Source organism: Typopeltis vanoorti, chromosome 2 (assembly GCF_054136105.1).
Source record: "Typopeltis vanoorti isolate ZY-2024b chromosome 2, IOZ_Tvanoo_1.0, whole genome shotgun sequence".
NCBI lineage: Eukaryota > Metazoa > Arthropoda > Arachnida > Uropygi > Thelyphonidae > Typopeltis > Typopeltis vanoorti.
This window is the reverse complement of record NC_143550.1, coordinates 53,965,001-53,991,621: the sequence shown is the minus strand read 5'-3', so window position 1 is coordinate 53,991,621 and position 26,621 is coordinate 53,965,001. Positions and strand designations below refer to the sequence as shown.

Genomic DNA, 26,621 nt, shown 5'->3' with positions numbered 1-26,621 from the left:
GCCCTGTTTGCAATTCGATCTAGATCTCTGAACCGTCCTCAAACCCCTTATGATTTGCAGTTTCATCTTGGGAGTAAACATGTTCTTGTAAGGTCCGAGAAGTGGGATGTCGGACTTGCTGTTGGCTATAAAATGATGCACATGTATGTCGAAAAATTGTTGCACTGAAGCACTCACTTGATGTCGTATTTCTGGTAGTTGCCGAAGAATATATTTTCCTCAAATATCTAAGGTGCTTTGTACTTAGCGTAGTAGTGGTGTTATACAGATAGAAGTTGACCTACAGAAATGACTTCCTAATGCACTTATCTACAGTATCGAACCTAGAAAATCACCCACATGTTTGATTTACTCATGGTAACTCATCTTGAAGCATTTTAAAAGTTTGTGAAGAAGTTTCACCGAGCTTAAAATAACTTGGCACAAAAATTTATTCTTTAACGTAACAGATTTCAAAAACCTACGCAGTAAATAGTCGACGAATTATTAAAGCGCATTTTCAGGGGAACACTACAAGCCATAACATCGATACTCGATTATCTCGTAAAGGAAGCTGGTCAACAGTATTCACAGACTATTGGTTATAAGCGCCCCTTCCGGCCAGTTCAAGAACTTTTTGAGTAGTATCTGATATTCTACAGTTAAACAGTGCGATGCGTAAAACTCTAAGACATTTAAGAAGGCATTCTAAGAAAAATGGCGCACTGTCAAATTTCAGATCATAGGATCACGTATCGCATTGTAATTATAACCAACGATCGCTTCCGCTTGTAAATAACCTCGTGTTAAACATCGCAGAGCAAAACGGAAGCAACTGAAAAAACATTTACCAAGGGTCGTGTCGATGCTGCAGATTGCTTTGCGCTCGCTGACCTGAAATTTGCGATCTTCAAAACTCCTTTAAGTGAGTTCATCATCTATAGCATTGTTTGTAAATGCTAATAATTTTTTTTTTTTTTTGATAACACGGCGTTTGAAATTTTGCGACATTTTCCAGGCGCAAACTCGAATGTTTCCAAAAGCTCTCACAAACTAGTTTTAAAGAATGGCTCATTCGAATCACGCGAAGGCTGGGTTCACGTGCTTAAGACAACGTCGGGATATTCCTGCAGCATGCACCAGCCTGTCGTGGTTATTTCTGCAATTTCTTGTTAAGTACTCCGGCTTCACCAACCACTGATTCATTTTTCTTTTTTCTTTTTCCGTTGCAGCCCCTCTCTCCGGACATGGAACCTCCCTCAGAGTACCGGGCGGCGCCCCCTCCTCGGGAACGGAGAGAGCAACCAGTTCCGGTCGGCGAAAGATACGGAGACGTTCCCGAGCGCTATCCCCACCACGGCAGCCACCGCGACGTGCGCGGCGAGCCAGGAGAGCCGGATTACGAACGGGAGCGAGAGCGGGCATGGGAACGTGAACGACAACGTGAACACGACTACTACCTGGATGACTTTGACCCCCGTGACGGAATGCTGATGCGGGAAAAGGAGAGGGAGTACCGTCACGGGGGAGAGATACGTGAGATGCGCGACCTACACGAGCGTGAACAGCGCCATCACCCGCATCCTCACGCGCACCACGAGAGAGACTACCACTCCCCGCACAGAGGACAGGCCATAGTGCACCGCGACATACTGTGAAAGCAAACCCCTCCTCGTCGATAGGAGTTCATAATTGGGAGTCGGTCTGTTTTTTTTCCTCGGAGCAATGATGCCACAGGAAACGGAAGTGACGTCAGAGAGAGAGAGAAAAGAGATGAATAAAAAAAAAATTGAGACTCAACATGTGCTTCACTCATTTCCTTTGTTCCGGCGTTTTGGCTCCGGAGTTTACGCCATCGCCCTTCTCGCCTCTCCGACTCCGTTTCTGGACATGCCGCTGCCTTCATGATTCCATCCCTGCTATCCTGTGGTGACGTTGTCTTGGCACAGTCGTGTGCAGGCTGTACATTGACGCTCGACCTGTCGCCTGCCGCCCCTGGATCAGAACTTTGAACCTTCACCTCCAGGATCCAGGACTTCTTCTCATCAAAACCGCTGGATGTGCTTAATTGTTTTTTTTTCTTTTTCTTAGTATTATTTACAAACCTCCATTTAATTTATGATTCGCGGCTTCCACCGCCCTACCATCCCTGTAGACTAGTGTTTAGAATCCATGTAACCTGTAATAGAAAGAAGAAAAAAAAAACATAAAAAAACGACCTTCTGTTGTTAACCACCCAACTCGCTTTTATGGCCTTATAGTTATCAACCAGCCAGACGTTGTTAGCTTTGAACCGAATCTAGGACTCTTTCACGTTCATAGCTCTCTCTAGCTTTTTTGGATATTATCGCATGCCATTCTAACGTGCGTATTAACAAACTCTTGTAAACAAACACACACGTTTTTTCAGGAGAAAAAAAAATCTTATCTCTGGACCCGGTTGCCTTGATCTGTTGAACGTCAACACATACTTGCAGCTGCGACATCTGACTGAACTTTGCCAGGTTAAATTATAAATATAAGGTTGAGTAGAATAGAATACAAGAGGCTTAGTTGTTTTTTTTTTCCTGCCTCATGAATGGAAAGTCTTGAATTTACCGCCAGAGGTAAATTTATATTAATATCATCTCTTATCTTTGCACTTGAGGAAATGTGCAACGAAAGATGCCTTCTTCCGTCAAAGGTCAATTGAAGGTGAATTTAAACTTTTTTTTTTTTTTTAATATTTTGTTTAGAGATCACGTGTATGTGACGTATTCAAACGGGTTTGTAATCTATTTCATTTTATATTTTAGTGGTTGAATCTTTAGCGTCATCTATGGGATGCTTTTGTTACATTGAGTTGTTTTCATGTATTATTTTGAAATAGGTTTACAGAATAATAAAGCAGCTGGTCTCCTACTAATTTTTGGGGTTTTGTCAGAGATTTCAGCTCTTTGGATATGTAATTTATATTTTTATAGAAAATTCTGATAATGTTTTTCTGGTTTAAAAGCCTCTAATTAATCGATCAATTAAGTAACCTCATTGATCGATTTTGTATTGTGAATGAAATCTGAATCACAACTAAATTTTCGTAGCTAGATTAAAAAAAATCTGTTGGATTTCTAGGAGAGAATAATTATTAAATGATAGATTAAACATTGCGATGGTTTTATCATCAATTCCTTTTATGATTAAAACGGATTTTACCCAGTAATTAAGTGGGTGTAGTTTCCTGTTGATCTAGTCACCAATTTAGTCGTCTGCACTTGAAAAAAAAAATCTAAATATAGTTTTGATTGTTCTTGTTTGTTCATTTTTTTCTATTTTTGTATTGGGAATCTTAGCTAAGTCAATGGACTCCCATTTTTTTCCCGAGCTCCCATTTATTTTTTCAGTTATCTTAACTCAAGAATGTTGCCTATGAAAAAAAAATTAATATGTTACGCTTACAAATAAGAGTTATAATAACATTATTTTCGTATATTAACAAGTTTAGGAATTTTAATAATAGTTGATCGTTGAAGAATAAAAATATCTGAATCACATGACCGTTTTAATCCAATTATAATATGCATTGTGATTCAATTTTTTCGAAAGAATGTTAACGTGTATTTATCTTTGAGAGAGATATTTTTTATTCCGCATTTAGATGAAGTGTTATACTTTTATTTGAAATGTATATTTAAATACTGTTGATGTGATTTGAACTTATGACGGAAGAGGGCGCTGTTTTTGGAGCCAATCGATGGTCTAACGTTTTTTGGGACCCACATCCTATAGTATAAACACACCACATTCGTTATATTTGTAATGGGCAGTGGTCTTGTTTTAAATGGGCCATTAGCTTTCACTATGATCAAAAAAAATCTCATCGACTTTCCTTATAGTTGTCGTGGGCCTTCCTGCTCACGAGTATCAATAGAATCATTTTTATTCGTTCCCATTGAGGGAATGATTTCGAAGATTTACTATGGAATGTTCCGAGTTCTTTACTGTTTCATGTGATGAGCGACTTTGAGAAAAATAAAAGAAAAAAAACGCACTTTGAACCCTCGAGTCTTGAGGTTAGTTATAAATGTATTTGAATGCTCAATTTCACATTACTAGCTTATCAACTAGATTACATTAAACAGTCTAAGCATGGGCTTGCTTTAAAAACTGCACGTCATGTAAACCTATTCTCTTTAATCCCGTTTTTCCCCCACCACCAAAAAACATCCCCCCCTCAAGTTTTGCTCTAGTGGTTAACAGAAAGCTGAATAATGATATTTAGAAGAGCAATCAGGGAATTTGCTATAACGTGAAGCAGACCCAGCAGCTTAGCAGTGTTACATTTAATTATTGTCAACCTTTGTAAGCTTTGCTCGATGTGAAAAAAAAAAAAAAAGTCAGATACATTCTGGCAAAAATCAAGTTCTGTACAGATTGTAAGCATTTTTTAAAAAATATTCACTGCGTCATTTTTATTGAACGTAACATACGGATGGAGATTTGTATTGTGATACCCTGCGTTATTTTATTTTTTCTTGTTTGATTTAATACGAATTGTGTTATCAACAATTACAATTTGATAATCCACTTGTAAAGTTAATCCGTGTGATTATCTTTTGTGATTGCTTTTTCTGTAAATGGAGTTTCATTTACGTACATTAGAATTAAAATCTTGATAGGTTTTTTATGGTGCGTTGACTTTAGTTGAATTATATTTCAAAATCATGCCTAACTGTGCCAATTGAGATACTTTTATAAGTACTTGACATACAATTGCCCCGTTAATTTAGGCTTAGCTAAGCCTAAAGTTTAGGCCTAGCTAAGCCTAAATTTTAGGCTTAGCTTTCCAATATGTAAAGATATTCCTGATTAATTAGAAAGGATTGTGTGCAATTTATGTCTGAATAAAAACATTTTTTGGGATGTAAATGATCATCATAGTGACCCCCCTCCCACTCTCCTCTCTCTCTCCTTCCAGATGTTTGATGTTAAGTCTTTGTGTTTGTAGTGTCCTTTTCGATGTATATTATTCAACCTTACTTTTTTTTCTTATTTTCTTCATTAAAGGTTTTCATATGAGCTGTAAAGATCTGTTGATGATAACAAAGAGTATTGCAACGGTCTCATTATTTTTATTTGAAATCGAATACTTTTGATTGTTTAATGCTTGCTGCCAAAAAAAAAAAAAAAAAAAAAAAAAAATCAATCAGAAAGATCCCCGTGACACTCATTGTTGTGATAAGATCAGTCATACATTGTTGAAATTTGTCTATTTTATGCACGTGCTGCGAGCTGCTTTAAATGGATGCTAATGTAACTTGCTGTGCTAATCTTATTCATGTTAACTGCTAATGCATAAAAAAAAAAAAAATACTAAACATGCTTTTCAAAATTTTTTTCCAAGCTACTGAGTCGCATACTAGTTAACTTAAATGTATACAGTTTTATATATAAAACTATAAAAGAAACTCAAAAGTTGTAATATCATTTAGCTGAATAGTGTTTAATAATTTGTGTGCATTGTAACATATTTAAAGATATTTTTGTGCAAGGCAAGATAAATGGAAAAATGAGGACTTGTATAGATATTTTAAACGGTGTTTAAGAGTTCTTTGTTAACTTTAGAAATAATCTAAGTTATATTTCTCTGTAACACTATAAATTATATAAATTTAAACGCCTTATGTATTGTTCCGATATCGCTAATTCAATTGTATGTAAGCAACAATGTGGATACATGACGTCATCTGTGGTTGCTAAGGTTACTGCCGTTAAAAAAAAGTGTTCATTATAAATGTTATATTGCTAAGGTTATAAGTACAGGGAATCAACTACATTTCTCCGAAGTTACTCACTATATTCAATTTTGCTTCTCCGCTGATTTTTCGAGGACAAATGAAACCAACGACTGTGTGAATTGCTCGAATTCTTTATCAGTGTGTTGACTCTAGTGAACTGTTGTTTCCACCGTGGGACAAAACTGCACCAATAAAGAAATTTTTCACTCCAAGTATGGCTCTATTTCAATTAAGAGTAAAATTCACGTATATGTAAACCATGTCATGTTAAGAAACACGTAAATACAAATGAATTTCAAATTCGCGAACAATGTAAATATCCGATCGAGGCTTAAAGCAGTGCTTTCCATGTCTTTATTAGGGGAAAGTTGATTATTTTTAAGGAGTGGCGTGATGTACAAAGAATCTGCTGTAAAAATAATGAATTCCAAGCATGGCTCGAAAAAACCATAAGAGGAAACAATTTCGAGAGATGGTCAAAGCTGACGCGTGAAATTTGTGTCTAACAAATTAGAAATCATAACATACTTTGACACTTCATACCTAATATACATACATGGCAGACCACACACTTTCAACTCATTATTTTGATTATTGAAAAAAAAAATAGGCAAATCAATTCATAATCAAGACAATACGTTGAAATATTGAACAATAATGTCCTATTGTTCTCAAAATATAAGGACTGGCTTAAAGGGGCGAAGCAAGAATGCTTTTCATCTTCCCCGTTATCTGTAGAGGACTGTGTAGGGATAAGGTGTTATTGAGCTATGATAGCTCTGATCATGGCAGGAGGGTAACAGCAATAGCCGAACCTCCGTTAAAACTTCACTGGCTACAGCATTGCCATCCATTACCCTCCAAGGGTATTGGATTTTGGATTGAATGAATGAATCACCGTATGTGTAAGTAAAGGTGATATCTCAAAAATATCGGATCGGACGATCTCTAGGCCACTCATTCGTGGGCGAAAGACCGTCCAAATCTCAGCGTTGGTTCTACTCAGTGAAACTCGAGTACCGAGCAGAACCGCTCATATTCCGAGGAAAATAATTCACCGGCAAGTACCCCTCAGCGGGCCGTGCCGGAGAACACTTTCCCCGGAGACTCAAAGTGCTCCCTTAGGGCAAAACCTAAGAGAGCGAACTCATTTACCCAGGATAACAGCAACAGCCGAACCTCAGTTAAACTTCATTGGTTCAGCATTGCCATCCGTTACCCTATATATGGGCATCTCATATAAAATCAATCTACCGCATCTCACGGTCGATTGATTCCAACCATCATTGAACAATAATGAACGTGCACAAAAGTTGATAATAAAATATGATGAGAAACAATGACTGGTGTTTTAGAAAATATTATAATTTTAAGTATTATTGAAAATTATTTTTTATTTTATAGAACTTTAAATTTTCTTATTAAACTTGAAGAGTAATTTTATTACATTTAATCAAATTTGATATATTGTTATGTAATATATTCATTTCTGAGTTATTGTTTTGATATCTGAAGCTTGAATTGCCAAAATAATTTATACAAGCTACCAAAACTGACAATAAAATTACTCGATGCATAATTACATGTTACGTAACTTGTGAAATTATCAGTACTACAACTAATTTATTTGTAGGGGAAAAAACTAACCAACTACTGTAACGCTTGAAACAAGGATTTGTCCAAGAATTAACGTAATTTCGAATTTATATAATTGTGCAGTTCATTTCTATATTGGACTCGGCCTTGACCATTGTTAGCTACAATACGAGGTCTGATCAGAAAGTATCGAGACTAATGCTTTGTAAACAAATGAATTGACTGAGATTGAAGGAGAATTCCCTTCAAAGTAAGTTCTTTCTGAAAGTACCTACGTATTCCTGTAAATGTTAGAGGACACTTTATAACTCACGAAACTCCTCATGGCTTCGGGAGTACTTCGAGCACAGTTAGGGTAATGTTGCTCTTGATAGGTTCACACAGAATTTCGTCCATCATTAAAAGTGTCAAACTCGTGGATAAAATGTTCTGTTTATTGCTTAGTAACGTTTTCATCAATGGCAACAACACACGCAGAAACTGTTCAAAATGGGTTGGATTCCCGGCTATCAATGAAGATTTTTTTTATAAAAGCTTTTTGACTGAAGGTGAGTTTTTTTTTTTTATCACATGCTACTGTGAACGGGGAAGCCGACGCACATAACTCAATCCTACATAGAGTAGGTGTGAAGACAGCTATGTGGAATGCAAACTGCACATATAATGTTTGAACCATCAATATCAGAACACTACAAACCTGGCAAAGTAAAACTAATACTAAGAGAGTTCGAAGTGGCGCCACCTATTGTATCTTTTTATTTTCAAACGCGGCAATCTTCGTTAGTGTTCGGTCAACTGTTGATGACATTTGTTTCATTAGAAGCCGAGTTATAGAGCCAAGAGTGACGGTGTGTATTGACGAACGGTCGGCCGTCACGATATTCATTCCGTACGCAACGAATTCTCGCTATCAATCACTTCATAACTTCGAGATAAAACTCACCATTGACCGTTTGGTCAGGCGGAGCGAATTCATTCTTTGTGAGAGACAAATCAGCATTGTCTTTACTTGTGACTTCTCCAAGCGACTTTTTTTTCGGATGCCCCTCTTCTGGTGGTCTCCACTCAGCACTCTGGAGCTTTGTTTCGGGCTCATACTCAAACCACCACGTTTCGTCATCAGTAACGATCGTTTCAAGGAAGTTTGAGTCCTTACGAGCGGTTTTAATGAGGTCCTTGCGGTGTTCAATTCGATACATTTTTTGGTCGTCGGTCAACTTGTGGGGAACAAATCGGGAATTCAATTTACGAAGGCCCAAACTTTCAGTCAAAATGTTGTGCACAGTTGATTTTGGAATCCCCGATTCATCTTTAATCAATCTCACTGATGATTTCGGGTTTTCTTTGTCTCAGTCCAGTTTTTGGAAGGCCCGGCTTTTCGTCGTCCTCAAGCGTCTCACGACCACTTTGAAATCGCTTAAACCACTCAAAAACTTGAGTACGGGATAATCATTCATCACCGTATGCTTTCTGAAGCATTTGATGAGTTTCGGTAAAACTTTTACCAAGTTTAACACAAACGTCAATCGCAGCTCTCTGTTTGAAACTCCTTTTCCATCCGTTCTTCAAAAGACCCTGTCACTTTTGGCACTATGACTCGGCTTCTAATGAAACAAATATCGTAAACAGTTGAGACAACACTAATGAAGGTTGCCGCTTTCGACAACAAAAAGATACAACAGGTAGCGCTACTAGTTTCTTCTATTTTCGAAAAGTTCGGTTTCTTTTTGAACAGAGGGTGTATATAAATAACAGAAGTTTATGCTCCAGACCAATCACACCAAGAGGAGGAATGTAGTCGCTTTCATGAACAATTGCAAGAAGAAATTAGTCAAACAAGGAAAAGCGATATTCTCATTATTATGTGGGATTTTAAAGCAGATTGGTCAAGACGCTGAAGCTAAAGCAGAAGTAATTGGAAAATTTGCACATGGAGATATGAATTACAGAGGACAAAGTGAATCGACTATTTTTCACAGATACCTTATTCTATCACAGCATAAATATATGTGGACATCACCAAATAATGAAATTAAAAACTGTATAGACTATATAATCGTCAATAAAAATGGAAACATTCATTTCAAAATGTCAAAACATTAAAAAAGATTGACATGGACACAGACCCTCAACTACTATCAGCCAAACTAAAGAATAAGAACATAAAAAATTAAATTCTCTCAAAAGAAGATAACTAAGAAAACAGCATACTATAGAAAAATCTGAAAGAAGATTTTAAGAAGAAAAAAAAAGCAGGAATGTGAGAAAAAGCGTACAAAAAACATGAATCCGAGACGATTTACAACTTGACTCCATTGATGAAACAGTGAAAGAAATAACTAGGATGTACTCGCCCAACCCATTTTTCATATTGCAAAAAAAGATGGATATACAAGTAGCAGTGAAACAATAAACGATGTATGGACTAAGTACTATAAAAAAACATTCGCAGCTGAAGAAAGTAGAGATCAAGATGTCTTCCACCCAGAAGAAACTTCTGAACACAAAAGACGTTCTGAATGAAGAAATACACAGAGAATTTAAAAATGGTAACGCACCAGAGCATTCAAAAAGAATTTCTGGAAAAAGCAAGGGAAAGCACAATAAATTACTTAAGGGAATATTTCAATAAAATACTAAAGAAAAAACGAAATATACCAACCGAATGGAGACCAGGTCAGATCTTGCACTAATACAGGATCCTTACTCTTCTAAGTCACTGTTCTAAAATATTTTTCAGGATTATTCAAAACAGAGTTAAATATTCCTACGAAGAAAAGCAAATGGGATTTAGAAATAGAAACACAATAGATGCACTTTTCATATTAAACAGACTAGCAGATTTTATGAGAGGCAAAAACAAAAAACTACTGCCCCCTGCCTTATAGATGTCAAACAGGTCTTCGACTCACTATACGAAAGTAAAATCATTAAGAAATCTAGAAAATAGAGGGTTTGACAAATACTTGTTAAACTGTATTAAGAATTACTGTTCAGAAACACAAGCAGTAATAAAATACAAAAATAATAGAAACAAACCAAATAGCAATTGAAAAAGGAGTTATGCAAGGATGCACACATTATCACCATATTTATTTAACCTGTAGCTAACAGTAGTGACGAAGCACTACAGATGTGCCAAGGTATAACTGGAAATGGAAGAAATATACCACACTCAAAGTATTCTGATGACAAAGTTATCACTACAGACAGCCAAGAAAAACGAGAAAATATGCTGATCAAAGAAGAATTTAAAAATTCAATTACCTAGACTCAATGATCACTGAAGATCTCCATTATTTCGAAACCATAAAACAGAGTATCAACAATGGATGGATAACAATGGGCAAACTAGAAAAAAATATGGAACAATAGAAATTAAGTAAAGAACTTAAACTAAAGATATAATAAACAATGAAATTTCCCGCACAGTGCTCGATCCTCAGAAAAAAATAAATGGATGAACTCAATGCTTTTGAGATGAAATGCCTAAGAAAAATCAAGAAAACAAAGTGGACAGAACGAAAAACAGGTGAAAAAGTCGGAGAAGAACATAACTTTAAAGAAACAACGCTTTACAGCACTAAAAAAGTGCCCACTAAGGTGGTTTGGATATGTTTCAAGAATGAACTCAGAAAGACTACCAAACATATAATGGTAGAATTGAAGGACATCCCAGCAGAGGAAGAAAAAGAACAAACAAAGTTGGAATGTGAGATTTATCATTAAACACGGTATGTACTAAATAATACTACTTAGGATTAGGAACACAAGATGGCGAAAGTTCTTTATCTTATTGTATGGGCTTTCATCTAACCAAGCTGCTAAGAAAGTGCTTAATGACAAAAGAGCACAAACCGAAACAAACAAATTTCCTCAGTTATCAGAAATCTTAAATGGAACAAACGTATTTCTTTGAACTGTCAACAGGTGGTGTTGTCTGTTTCATATTTATCATTTTTGCATGATCTTCATTGTCGAAACTTCTAAGAAAAGTAATACTCAGTTTTGATTGGAAGCCTTATATTTCTTTATCATTACAATATCTAAATAACAGTAAAGAAAGCATTTCATCACACATTTCTCCGACGATATTACAAGAATCATAAACAACTCCACATATTCTACGCTATTTCGTATATTCAAATAAGCACAAATGTCTGCTATACGTAAATGAGTGGCACGAGAATTAAATATCTCAAAACACTCTATTGGGTTTATTAAATTGTGAAGGCTTACTGCTAAGATTTAATGAATTAAGGTCTTTCTTATTGCTTTTTATAATAACATGAAAGGCAAAATCCACAGGACATTAACTTTTCCATAATTAGCAGTCCTCTGTGGTAGAGGTAAGTAGAATAAATGTCCCAGAAAATCTAATTTCAAACCAGGAAGGCAAGAAAATGTACCGTAAAGCTAAACTATTTCAGAAAAGAATCTAGTGTCAGGATTAGGGACCACTAGATGGCGGCAATCGTCTGTCGTTTTTCTTCTACCCGAATGCTTATGAAAAATCAATGATAGCCTTGGGACAAGCTATCGGTAGTGGCTAAAGGTGACGTTTGGCTGCCAAACGGACTTCATAAACTAAATGGCTAAATGCAAAATCTCTCTCTCTCTCTCTCTCTCTCTCTCTCTATATATATATATATATATATATATATATATATATATATTCTGCTGTTTCATGGTAATATGTCTTGTAAGTAATGAATGCGAGTGTAAGCTGCAGTCAAAAACCAGCATCAGAAATTATAGTTAAAGCACATGCCTAAATATTTGAAGTTTATGACTTACTGGATTATCTTCAAGGGCATATTATTAACTGATTCAGGCAATACAAAGTATGATATTTGAAGTAATATGCGTGTGAGACATTTATCATTCGGAGATGTCCAAAGATGATAAATGCAGATTTATTGTTGCATGCTATAACAAAGTTATTCATCAGTCAATGTGTTATTATGTTAGTCAGCCTGTAAATGATGTCACGCCATTGATTCTTGACCATCAGTGGTACGAGTACATCATCTGCATATTGTCAGATTTGACTGTATAACTATGGGTCAGTTCGAGTTTTTACAAATGTCGAATAAGCATGGTGACAAAATTGTTCTGGTAGAATATCACAATCAATAATTAATCCCAGTTTTTTTACTCTTATATGTGCTTTTATGTTTATGATTTGTTTCGCTGATGATACTTTCATAATGTTATTTTATTACCGACAATGTGAAAGTAGGCTTGCGAATATAAGGCAATGATTCGCCCATACAACCTACGTCCATAATGATGTAGGTTGATTATAAAATCAACCTACATCATTATGTGATGTAGGTTGATTTTATAATCTTCTGTGCATAGAATGGATATAAAATAGTGGAGTTATCGCATTGGTATTTAAGACAAAAATTATTATGGAATGCTAGAAAAATATAGTAGTGTAAGAAGACAATTAAAGAAAGCAGTGAAGACATAAGCATAAACTAATGCAAGAAGTTTGAACAGATTAAGAAAAGAATGGAATACTTCGTTTTGATATCAAATTCAACGAACGAATTTAAAATAAATTATTGAAATTTTTGAAACCACCAAAGGTTCCTGTTCAAATTGAACAATAGGCTTTGATGACCTCTGATGGTGTTATTTGCCAAAACTTTATAACTTGTTCCTTGAAAGAAAATCTTTCTCCTGGTGATCCTTAAATCAAAATGGAGCTGGTGTTCTATTGAGTACTTTATTTTTAATTATTTACATGTGTTTAATTTCCGGTTATTTTATATTATTGCTTTAGTTATTTATTACTGTAATATTGGCTTTATTTCTTTAATTCTCGTTTTAATTGTACTGACCAAGATCATAGAGATAGATGCTCAGTTATTTACTATAAGCAATGATCTGAAGCAAATTTTTAATCTACTAACCAGAACATCCGACAATTCTCTCCCTCATTCAACATTCTGGATCTTTCCTTTACCAGTTCTCTTGACTACGCTGTTGATGAGTTTTCATTTTCCAGATCCTGATACTTGTTCGTGTCCGTGTGACAGAAATTATCCATATCAGAATGAGGGTCATTCTGCTCAAAATTACCGCAGGGTATCTAAGTAGTTTTCTCAAGAGTTGTGCCAAGGAGTCGCGGAAAACAAATTAACCATTCTAGTTTTACACACACACACGCACAACACTATCTCGCACCACTTGCAAAATAAATACTCACAGTCATAAGTTGAACGTTTAAAGGGTTAAATTTATTAAATTCTCCTCTAGCACCCATAGAAGTGCATGCATTCTAGTCCCCCTGCAAAGATGTCAGAGTGCAATTTCTGTCCATCTGTGATTCTCTCTCTCTCTCTCTCTCTGTGTGTGTGTGTGTGTGTGTGTGTGTGTGTCTATTTTTCTTTCTCACCAAGATGACAATATTTCAGCATCATCTAAATATAAAACTGGCAAATTGGCATCATTCTTTTCTCATCCAACCACTACATACAACTCAATCAGGACATCACATAATTCCTGTAGTTTTTCTCCAAAGAGTCACAGAAGAATCGTGAACAACCTGCATACTAGAAAGGTTTTTGGTACTGATGGTCATCATCATGCGCATGAAGGATTTAGGCCTAGCATGGCCTGTTTCGGCCTTAGAAGTCATCGTTGAATCATTTAAGTACTGATGTTTAGGTTCTGATGGTATCCCGCTAAATGTGTTCAAAAATGTACTCCTAATCTAACGCCTTTCTTTATGATGTCTTATATTATATTCTGGCATTTGCCTCAATTCAAAAAAAAAAAAAAAGAAAAGAAAAAAAAAGCAGTTTTTCAAAAAAAGGTGACAAGTGTTACTTGGAAATCTTCCATAGTGACTACAAAGATGAATTCTGACATGACTGTCAGAATTCATCTTCAGATTCAGATTCAGAATCAGATTCAGAGATGATTTCCTCGGCTACTTAACCAAAAACTTGTGCAGTTGACTTTCCCAAGGCATTTGACAGGCCTACATTGAGGTCTTCTCGTCTTTCTATTGGAGTTTTACTGCGTGGTGAAAAGATTATGTCTTCAGATTTTTCTGCTATTGCAGATAATCTCAGGGATATGTTATTCCATCGGACTTTTCCTCTTCTACATAAACGACCTCCTCGCCCCTCAACACGAGAAGCAACTGCTCGATAACCTTTCACAGTTGAACTAGACCTAACAAACCCGCTACGTTCATTTATTTTTCATTCTATTTATCCCGATTATGTGAAACAATTCACCTCCATGAATTATTTCTCAAACTTCAACATTAATAGATGGCTTTTCTCTTGAATGCGTGTGGGAATGGAATTTTCTTCCGTAGCGCTATGCTTATCCATTGTAGGTTCAGTTCTAGTCGCTGACTGAACGAATCTTTTTCAGGGCTTCGTTTCACTAGTTTCCGAGTTAGACTATCTTTGATATGGTCAATTATTGTTTATTTATTTTATCACTCATGAAAACTCAAGATACTTAGGAGTTTAACCTTACAGCTTAAAATCGTCTATTACAGACAATAAAATGAATGTTAGGAATTTATGGCAACGCTGTGGGGATATTTTTCTGCGGTACTCTCTCTCTCTCTCTCTCTCTCTCTCTCTCTCTCTCTCTGAGCTGAGTTCGTCAGTAGCATGAACTCAACATCAATAACGGCTGAAGGATTGAGATTGATCACTCACATCTCATCAAAAAATTAATTAAGTCTAAAGAAGTTTACCAAATTCGTCGAAGAATAAAAACCATTAGGGAATCATTTTCTTTTCTCGTTACCCTCCGCCTACACATGGCATCAATTTATTTGGCTTTTGATTCATCTCGTCCATCCCTTTAGGATGGGTAGAGTCCCTCCCCTATAAGGGGTTTACTTCGAATTTAATGCGGCCGGTTCGTCGTCCTCTGCTGCATCCCCTAAGGGCCTACATTTATGACTGTAGATGCGTGTGTGTTCACGGGGCCGGTTTGTCTGTTCTGAGGAACGAAAAACGCGAGTTTACGGGTGGAAAAAACTCACCTTTAGTCGAAAGAGACCGATAACGGTTCCTGACGTCACGGACAGGAATCGAACCCATATCTTTCCGACCAAAAAGGCTTCGTCTATATCGACTCAGCTACGGAGGCGCTAACCATTGTTCACTAATGTGTGAGAATATATATACTGTTTTAAAAAAGTAGCATTTATTTTGGTGCATATCTGATTGAAATGTATTTCTATATTCTGTCTATTCTTTTCTTACGCGTTTTTAATACTTCTTTTCCTGATAGAATTAGGAATAAAAATAATATTATTAGTTGGATCGAAAGTTCATTTAGTATAATTTTTAATGAATTAACGATTTAGGATTATAATTTAAATATAGTCTGTAAGTATTTAGAAATAATCAGTAAAAGATAGAACAATTAAGATGGGTATTTAAATCCACTGTCATGATATTGAGTAACGGTCAAGTTCATTCCCGGTGGAATAACCCACGATAGAAATGTCACTGCTAGCATAGCGCAAGTGGGTACACGCTTGTACAAACCACAATATTAATGATGTATTTATGCAGAATGTAAAGAAAATAACGGAAGAAAGGGCAGGTTTACATGTGATAAGCATGTGTTGTTCCGTCTCAGTGTCTAAAATGTACTTAGAAAAGGGCCAATCGGGCGAAACTGGAAAGGACTACGAAAAGCAGGTACTTTTCGTACTTCAGATGCAAAGCATTCGTGAACGTTTGAGTTTTTGGAATCTAAGATCCACAAAACAAACTCTCTCCTCAGTTGTTAAAAGAAGCTACTGTGAGATCAGAAGCGCGCTGTTGGACACCAAGAGTTAGAAAAAAGATGTAGTAGGCTGAAACATCAAAATCCCAAAGGCATAGCCTACTACATAGAAGAAAGGTTACACGTCTTGCCAAAAATCTCCCTAACACCAGTCAATGGATTCCTCGTGCTTCGTTTACATTGTCCATGCCAATAATGTGGTATCACCGCGTGGGTTGTGTATCGCTCGGTCAGAATCAAGATTTGTGGTTGCGTTTTAACTAATGTGTCATCAGTATGGACTGCTGACGCTTCACAGCAGATTGCGTATGCTTTGCCATGCAGTACCTTTCCCATTATGGAGATGGAGTCTTCCAGGAAGATAATGTTCCCTATTAGTAGGAATAAACTATACGAACTTGGTCAAGGAACATGGGAAAACATCATCCGTCTCGAATGGACGGAAAATTCACCATATCTAGACATGATTCAGACATTGTGGATGCCTTGTATTCATCGCACGGAACAGGCCTAGCATGGCCTGTTCCGGCCTTAGAAGTCATCGTTGAATCGTTTAAGAGGACGTCCTGGTTTTCTTTTTCCTAGTGGCAAACTGGAACACATAGCAAACAGGAATGTAAGAGGAACAGCATATAAAGAAATAGAATTAGACCAACTATTAAATGAAAGAAATTTTAAAATAGCAGTAATCCTCTCGGGGAGGGGAAACCTGTAACCCCTAGAGAGCGCGTCCTATGGGTTACGGATAGGGGAGCCCACCATGTATGTGTATGGTGGGGTGGTACGAATATACTGAATAAGGACTCGTGGACCAACAGGACCATAAGGGGCAATCATCTTGATTGTAAGGGAAGCGGCACTCCCATGGACCCCTAGCTGGATCTGTCCTCTCCTTCTTTTATTCTGAGGAAGATCCACTCACTTTAATCTTTCCTATAAGGCCTTATCAGCCAACTCTTCTTATTTTATGATCCTAATGCTATTAGAGTACACGAAGGCCATGGGGTCTTTTCATTTCTGGCCTTCAACTATGCTCTCTCTATAAACCTTACTATAATTCTTCTATAATCTACTCTTTTCCCCTTCGATATACCCTATTTCTCCTATGGGTCAGCATCTGATATTTAAATTAAATCTGAAATAGAAGTGACGAAATATAATTTGATTTTTATATTTTTGTAGCTAATTTCAAAATAAGATAGAAGATGACTAATACATTATAGGGAAGAATGAAGAATTTTTAAGCAAATAATTTATCTGTTTGAATAAAATCGTTCACAAATAGTTGGGACTGTCAAAAAATTCGCGAGTGCAGTCCAAGAAGTCTCCTAGCGCGTCAGATTCAGATCGCAGTCATACATCATATTATTATCCTGTTTTACGACTGTTCTGTGTTTAGAAATAATTGGAAGCTCTGCTTGTGTGATGACAACAATCAACAATCTATTATACCGTAATTAATTGTCATCCATAAATGATTCTTTATTCTGTTGGTGGTTAAATGAACACCGGCAAAGTGATATAAGTGATATTGGGGATGACAGAAGGTGGCATTTTTGCGACAGTCTATGACTTTTGTATTATCTAGGCACGCCGAAGGCCTACAAAAATGAAATTTTCCCAACGAATACGGAATTTTAAGCGCTAATTACATCACTATTGACTGTGACGTAATCTCAGTTTTGTACGCATGCGTGGTCATCTTCTCAAATCGTCAATTATCAAAATAGGGATATTTCAATTAAAAAAAATGGCGTATTTTATGGTAAGCAAAAATGATATTTAAAAGTCGAGACTGTGTACACTGAATAAAAACACAACAAAAACTATACACAGAAAACCCTAAATATAAGAACCGGGTCTGAATTCTGTCCAGCAGATGTACAAGACAAGCTAACTCAACTGAAGATGAGTTAACCAGTTTTATCCGATTGACCGGCATCATTAACAGCTAAACTTAACTCTTTCAAAGATGTGCACGTGCTAATATTAGTGTTGTCTGTAGACGCGCCGATAATTGTAATAGGAAAATATGACAGAGTCCCTCAGTCCTGAAATGTAATACACCTATATTCAAATTGAAAACAGAAGTCGACATTTATCAGTGGTCATTCAACAGGGGATTAGGAATCGTTAGCACACTACGGATCTTTCGCCGTAGTATTAACACATTTCTAACAATGGCCTACAACTTCTTTCTTCATTCTTTCTTGCTGAAGCTCCGAAAGCGTGGATATGTTAAAATTCTCCCATCGTTGCCCCAAAGTAAAAATCATCATGTTGTTTTATCCTACACTTATAGGGAGATTACGTTCTTCTAAAAAGCTATTTTTCTCATCGTAATGAAAACAAAAAGATGCCAACAGTTTCCTATTTGGACCATTTCTTTAAACAGTTTTAAGCAGCAGATCCTACAACTTTTAAGGATCCAAGATGTTGCAGAAGCATTTTTGTCAGCCTAAAGAAAAATCCTAACTGCATTTTTACCAAAATATGAAAGAGGAATCATCTATGATAAACATATATACAACAGGTATCCTCTCAAGAGATTGAAACAAGTTGAGATACACACGCACACACAGGAGCACGCCAAGGGAATTTGCCTCCCAGGTGCAAACTTTTATCGGCCGCCCCTAATACTGCATTGTATAATCCAAATTAAATATTAGCTACATAAAATGCTGCTTTATCAATGTTGTCGCCCAGGGTGCGGTGTAACCCTCGGGTTGACGCGGCCCTTCACCCCCCCCCCCCCACACACACACACAGCACAGAGAGAGAGAGAGAGAGAATAATATTCATTGACAGCTAACGAACTACTTCTCTCAGTAAAAATGAGTAATTATTGTTACAGAAAACTGTAGGGAACGTGTTTTAATACTGAGCAACCGTCTCAAGACTTTTTATGGGTCAATACATTGGTGCAGAGAGCGTTATATGAACCCATTAAATAAAGCATTATATTAGATGATCGCATTAGATAAATGTCATATATAGTTACTTATATTTCCAATAAGTAAATAAATAAATCGTCTAAAGTCTTTAAAATTCCCCAATAAAGCAAGTAGGCTCAACTCTTTTAGTCCTAACCAATTTTTTGGAAATCGGTGGACAGCTAGTTTCCACATTTAGTCATTACTGATTGTTGAGTTCATTGCTGCCGATGAGTTCGAAGAATTCATGGTGAGGGTATGGTACGGCAGAAAAATGCAACTAATCTCGTGTTTCTAAGTTAACTGATATTATTGTTTGTAATGGTGTTAATTCTATTACGATTTTTATGGATTTTGAGGTTTATAACCAGAGTTTCTGTAAGAAACAATTAAAAAAAAAACTTACTTACTTATGCCAAAGATTCACTAACAGTGAAAAATTTCTAATAAATGTTCCTTATGTCGGGAACTATAATTAAATATTATTGTAGATAGACTTATACGTTGGTGATACATAATTATTAATTTTAAGGAAACAACGTATACTATTATATTAACTAAATAACTTTAATTAATACTTCCAATATTTCGGTAATGTTACATTACCATCTTCAAGGAACATTAAAATTAATGAAATGTGCACGCAGACACTAACACGGAACAAAGCCTTGAAGCCTGAAGCAACCAGCGCTCTCTCCCTAGGCCACAACTACGCCATAACACCGGGAAAAAAAATCCCTTCTGAAGAAATAATGATTCAGTTAGAACGTAATATCTGCAACCTTCCCAACCGTATTGCCAACAATATCAGACTAGGTGTGTTCTTACACAAGCTAAACCTCCAAAATGCAACTTGTCTAAAGAAGAATTCAAAGCTCTACAGGAATTAAAAAATAACAATAAAATAATAATTACTAAAGCGGATAAGGGAAATGCCACTGTAGTTCTAAACAAAACCGACAACACAGGTAAGCTTTCCTTCATGCTATTAGATCTGTCTACTTACCTCCCTATAGAATATGATCCTGCCAGCTCCCAAATCAGAACACCCCATAGGCTCCTTAAGAAGGTTACTTCTTGGCCTGTGGAAATTACTAACAAACTAAAACTTTTTAACTCTAGACCCCCCCCCCCCCTCAGAATATATGGACTTCCAAAAATACATAAACAAAATGCACCATTACGTCCCATTGTGGACATCGATTCCCCCACATACAAATTAGCCAAACATTTGGCCAAAGTGCTCACACAATATACTGGCAACACACCTTCACACATAAAACATTCAGCCCACTTTAGAGCCAGTATAGAAAACCTCTCACTCCAACACACTGACATAATGGTCGGTTTTGATGTGTCCTACTTATGCACCAATGTCCCACTCAAAGATACTTTGGACCTCATTCAACCCAAATTTCCTCCAGATATCTCAGCCCTATTTCAGTTCACCATGAACTCAGGGTATTTCGTTTGGCAAGGAAAATTCTATAAACAAATAGAGGGGACATCCATGGGTTCTCCACTCTCTCCACCTCTGGCCAACTTCTTTATGGAGACCTTTAAAGAAAAAGCCTTAAACTCTGCCCCACTTAAACCTATTGTTTGGCTACGCTATGTAGATGATGTGTTCGCTATTTGGCTGCATGGCCTGGACACGCCCCAAAACTTCCTTTCACACCTAAACAATCAACGCCCCAGGATCCAGTTTACCTCAGAAAAAGAAAACAATAACAATCTATCTTTCCTACATACCCTGATTACACGCCAGACTGATGGATCCCTGGCTTTCTCTGTTTGCAGAAAACCTACACATACAGGTAGATCCATTCATCAGCAATCATCCCCCCCCCTCTCCCAACAATATGGGATTAAAAACCCTATATAACAGGGCAAAATTAACCAGTTCATATAACAATGCCCTTACTACTGAACTTAACCATATTCTTAACATCTTTGTAGCCAATGGATAGACCCCCCCCCATAAAATCCGAAAAATATTAAAACCAGTTAACCCCCTCCCCCCTCCACAACAGGGACTACTCTAAATCTATCACTATTCCTTATATTCGAGGTATTTCTGAAAAGTTAACTAAAATCCTAAAAACATATGACTTGACATATGTTACAACCCATATAAAAAATTGGCTTCTCTTATCCACTTCCCCCTAGATCTACCCAGAGTATACCATAGTTGTAAACTGTCTTACTTCGGCCAAATAGGCAGGACAGCTAATATCAGAATATCTGAACATAAGGATTATATCCGTTTCCACCATTACAGCCACTCAGGACTTGCTGACCATGCTTTGGACACCCGCCATAAAATACGTTGGAAGAAAGCCTCCTTACTACACCACAGCAAGCTTAAATATGAGCGATTATTCTTAGAATCAGCCTCAGCTTTAAGAAACTCCCCAAACCTCAATACATTTGGATGCACGAGACTGCCCCAAATATGGGTGGCTTGCATTCTTAGAACATCAGCCCAACAGCCAATATTAATACCCAATTTGGCCACTAGGTGGCACTCTTTACGACTCTAGGACTGACTTCAGTTGTTGTCCTCAGCCATGTTTGTTCAGTGTTAATGCCTGCGTGCACATTTCATTAATTTTAATGTTCCCTGAAGATGGTAATGTAACATCACCGAATTATTGGAAGTATTAATTAAAGTTATTTAATTAATATAATAGTATACGTTATCTTTCCTTAAAATTAGCAATTATAATCAAATACATAATGATCTTTCTTCTGGTGGTCTATCAAAATAAAGCCAGAAAAATGTTGGCACAGGGCTACACAAGCATAATAATCATAATAACAATTGAGAATAACATTCTATAATTCTGAAGGATAAAGAGAACACTAGTGCTGCCATCTATTAGCAGGCACATAAACAAATAACAAAATATGGTTTCATAAGAGTACTTAGAGGATTTATAGTAATCAAGATGGTTACAATAAGGTCCACAGACACTTTTTTTTTTAAAAAAAAAAAACATAATTAAACTTGCCACTAGCTTACCACTCACTAAACAGCTGGCTGCATAAATAAATGTGACATTCAAAATTTAAGTTAAAATCAATAAATACTGCGCATAAAAAATCAAAAATATTGATAAGCTTATCAGCAGCGTACCTGATGTAACATATGTGAATTATTGACGTGAATATTATAATTTAAATTTAGAAATAATTAAAATATATTCTTGAGCTAGTGGAATTTTTCTTTCTGGAGTTATCTTCGTATTTCACTAAAGATTAAAGGAAAATTAGCACTGAAGGGTTCTAAGCCCACAAACCAATACACTGATTTCCACATTTCATAAGTATTGATAAAAGTAAAAATAAAAATGGATAACTATTTTAACTATTAACAATTTGGAATTTATTGCATGCAAGGATATTGCATTTCGTAATAGAATTTTTCTATAATTGAACAATTCATTGTCGCTAATGAATTAAGTGTTGAAGACCCATTGTTGAGTTAATTGTCGAAGAGCCATTGTTGAATTAATTGTCGGAGAACCATTGTTGAATTAATTGTTGAAGAGTCATTGTTGAGTTAATTGTTGAGCTAATTGTTGATGAGCCATTGTTGAATTAATTGTTGACGAGCCATTTTTGGCATGACCGCCCTGAACATGTCATTTTTGTTTTGTCTAAACCTGGCATTACAATTTAGGCCAATTGAAACTAACGTTGAGATTTTTAGATAGTTTTTATGGCATAGCTCATCTGCCAAAGGAATTAAAACTAATCCCAGCCATAACGAAGTTGTATGATTATGGAAGGGTGATTTTCCTTTTCAGAACGACGCTTCGTTTATCCTTACATTTAACACCGTAATCTATTCGTTCACACAATCAATTCCTCAACCCCCCCTAGCGTGAATTCTAACCACGTTCATTTGTCTTTGTAATTCGACATTAATAACCAATTATCCAGGAATTTGAATTTTGTTTTCTGAAATCATTCTCATTCATAAATACACGAATCGCTTTTCGATTGATTGCGAATATTTTCGATGCAAACAGTTTCGATGAAAATCATTGCAATCGATTTTTAGAAAAACATTATTTTTGTGCATATTTGCATACAAACAACAGTCGTATGATTCTGCACGTTTTCTCTTCACGAACGTAGGAAGATATTTAACCAAATTTAGCAGATAATTTTCACCTTTAATACATCTTTCAGTATAGTAAATAATAACACAAAATTATTAACCTGAAATACGTTTTTCCTGAAAAACGTATGTCATTAAAATACACGAGTCTAATGAGATCATCTTGATGATCTCATTAAAGTTTTTTTGCGACTGAAGGTGAGTTAGCTGGTCTCATATGGTCAAAAGAGACCTGCTGCGATCTCATATGACCATGATCTCATGTTCTGTACAGGTAATAAGGGTTTATTTTCAGAAAACTCAAATTTTCATCCCACAAAATAGACAAAAATTGTGCATGACATGTGGCTCCATCTATTGGGATTAAACTACAACTCAACACGATTCTCTGTATTCTCCGAGGACTTTCTTGAAAGGTGTTTTCAGTGAGGTTAGTAACTACCTACTTCTGTGGAACGCACGTGGTAGTGCCATAATTTATTACTGTTGCCAGTAAAATATGTGAATATTTTACTTAATGATAATTCTAGAGCACACAGCATTGGATTTTCTACATCATGAACTACTAACAGCTGACGGGTGGTTTAAAAGAAGATAAATCATTCCAGGAAATGTTTACCGATAATTAGTTTGTTGCAGAAGCTTGCAGAGTTTTTTTAAATAAAACATTGATTACTAATTATTGTAACACGTTGCATACTTCTGCAAAACGAATACCATTTCTTATAAAGTAAAAAGAATCAAATAGAGATGTCAACTGGTAGTTATAGCTTGCTCACCGATTAGAGATCACTCGACACTTCTGCGCATGCCAGAAAAAGGAGAATCCATTCCGATAATAGGGTAATCAGTCTGTCTTCTGGGATGTGTCTGTTTATTATTACAGGTCGGAAAATTTAGCTTTTCTTTTACGAACATTGTAGTTTTTAAAGTGTAACAATTTTGCTTGTATAACAGTTGGAAAAATGTACGTAGAGTGTTAATAAAATTAAAAAAGGTATAGCATAAAACAAAAATTTAACTAATTTTATTTTTAAGAACGTTTTCTATAAAATAAAAATAATTATACAGAAAAACAGAATTTTTTTCAAATGAACTTAGATATTCTAAACTTACAGTTGAGAGAACTGAGACACTTTAATGTCCTAAACCGATTAATTATTTATGACTTGTTGTGAATCTTTTAACAAACCCATGCAAAAAAGGTTGGGAAAAAATACCATTACCAAATCCTTTTAATCTTCATAGTCATCTGAATCGGTGTCCGAATCGCCATCATTTTCACTTAAACTGTCACCAAAGGTTCGCATACTTCTTCGATAATTCCGTCTCTGTCCCAATACATATTTACCAATGAGGAGAAATGAGAGCAATATTTTCCCCAGTTTTGAACTGTAATACTTTCAATAGCCAGTTCTGAAAGCTTAAAAAGTTTCGACATGTCAATATCTCCAGTTACGTTGCGATGGCGAATGAAACTTTTCACTTCTACCCAAACATACTCAATAGTATTAATATCGCGATGATATGGTGGTAGCCTCAAAGCTAGAAATCCATGCTCTTTGAGCATCGTGTCGAATTTAAATAGTTTAGCTGTGGGCGAGTTTCTTTTGACCAAATTAAGCAATTCAATTTTTCGCATATATGGAGAATGAGAAATGTTATTTGCAGAGAGCCAATCCATAAGAACGTGCTTCTTATTAGACCAATTTGGAACTTGTTTGATCGAATAGCGTGATATGAAGCGTTATCAATTATAACAACAGCATTTTTAGGAAGGTTTGGAATCAGTTTTGATTCTGCCCTCTTTTCGAAGATCGTAGAATTCATTTGCCTATGGTAATTGGCTTTGTATAGTAAGTTTGAATTCGGTAAAAAAACCCATTTCTCCACCCGCACACAAAATTATTATGCGCCGCGAGGCATTTCCGGTTTGTAGCACTCCACATTCTTCTTCTTTAGACTGCCAATATTTTCCATAATTTAAATTACTATCAATCCAAGTTTCATCTGGATACACAATCGGTCTTTTCTCCTCCCTGAAACGTCTTATTGCTCTCAAATACTGCGGTCTAGATAAAACAATGTCACTTCGCTCCATGATAAGTTTCCTTTTATTCTGGGACTTTTTAAAACAAAATCCGATTTCATGAAGTATTTTCCTTAAAGTTTCTCTTTTCCAAGGAAAATTAATTTTTTCTTTAAGCACAGGAATCAATTTCGGAACAGTTGGCACTCTTTTCTCGAATACGTAAAATTCGTGAATAGCTCTTCTTATAAGTCTACATCAAAATCATTCAAAGCTACGGTTTCGATGGTTTTCTTTCTCTGGCGTTTTTTTTTAGGAGATTTAAATTTTGGCTTACCTTCACCTTTTGATTCCCCACGAATTCTTTTAACAGTCGACCCCGATACGCCCGCAATTGCACTTGCACGTTTTATGACTTGAGAAAGGGGAACAAGAAGACGGTCTTCTGACGATTCTTTTTCGCAGAATGTCAGCACATTATTCAATATTCTTTTGCAAGAGCTACTGAAACGTTTAACAACAGAACTTGTTGACTGTACTGGATCCATCATACAAATTAATAATAATAAAAAAAATGCAAAAAAGCGACAACAAAAATCAAGCTAGTACTAATACAGCGACAGACAAGAAAGCACGTGATTTCACATGTTGGCAACCAATTCGTACATCCTTCATCTCTTTCTCCCCTTCAGCATGAATCGACTATTCTTGGCAAAATGCCAAGGAGAGACCTACAAACGGTTGGCGGGCAATACTAGGCAAATCTATTTTCTTTCATAACTCTTTGAGTTGATACTAGATGGCAGCACAATATTCAATAATATTTCTCTTCATAAAATCTATTTCGTAGGTATGTGAAAGTATTTCAATCTATCACAGATTGAAACGTCTTTTGTAGTCGAATATTTTTCGAGGCATCGCCATTTTATACTCTGTTTTAAACAAATCGTTTCTTTTTTTAAGATAGTACAGACAACATTTGTACGTTTTTGATTTTGAAATAATTAGTTTTGCATTACAAAATAATGCCACCTTAAATCGCACGTATTCTACCAACCGAATCGTTGGTCCAGCAACAGCTACTAGATGGCAGCACCTCCGATCTGCTTCAAACGAAGAGCGAAACGAAGCCTTTGGCAAAAAACAACATTCGACATTACAATTTAAAATAGAAATCCATCCTTCCCCTTTCCAAATCAGATTAACATCCCATAAGAATGCCTTAAGAAAGAGATAAAACAATAAAAAGATTACAGTCAAAGAAGTTTCTGTGGTTTTTCCCTTGACTCTCATTTCTAGTTAAAAGACGTAAATAACGTTGTGACAGCTCGAGGACCACCACGACAGACTACCTGGACTGGATCGATAACCTTCCTCCTCTTTCTCCTCCTACACAG

General features: G+C 36.1%; 1 protein-coding gene across 3 annotated transcripts in view; it reads left to right on the top strand.

The window, feature by feature from the left end:
- The window catches only part of Ca-beta (Calcium channel protein beta subunit), a 304,062-nt gene that overhangs the window by 273,087 nt on the left and 4,354 nt on the right, over positions 1-26,621 (top strand). For 2 of the 3 annotated variants that reach the window (XM_090411372.1, XM_090411383.1), the window contains exon 12: positions 1,212-5,965. The exons of the other annotated variant lie outside the window; for it this stretch is intronic. In XM_090411372.1, the coding sequence (XP_090267498.1) occupies positions 1,212-1,637 (426 nt within the window). In that variant the 3' untranslated portion in view covers positions 1,638-5,965. Of the gene's footprint in view, positions 1-1,211; positions 5,966-26,621 lie in introns of those variants that run through there. 3 annotated transcript variants of the gene reach the window in all.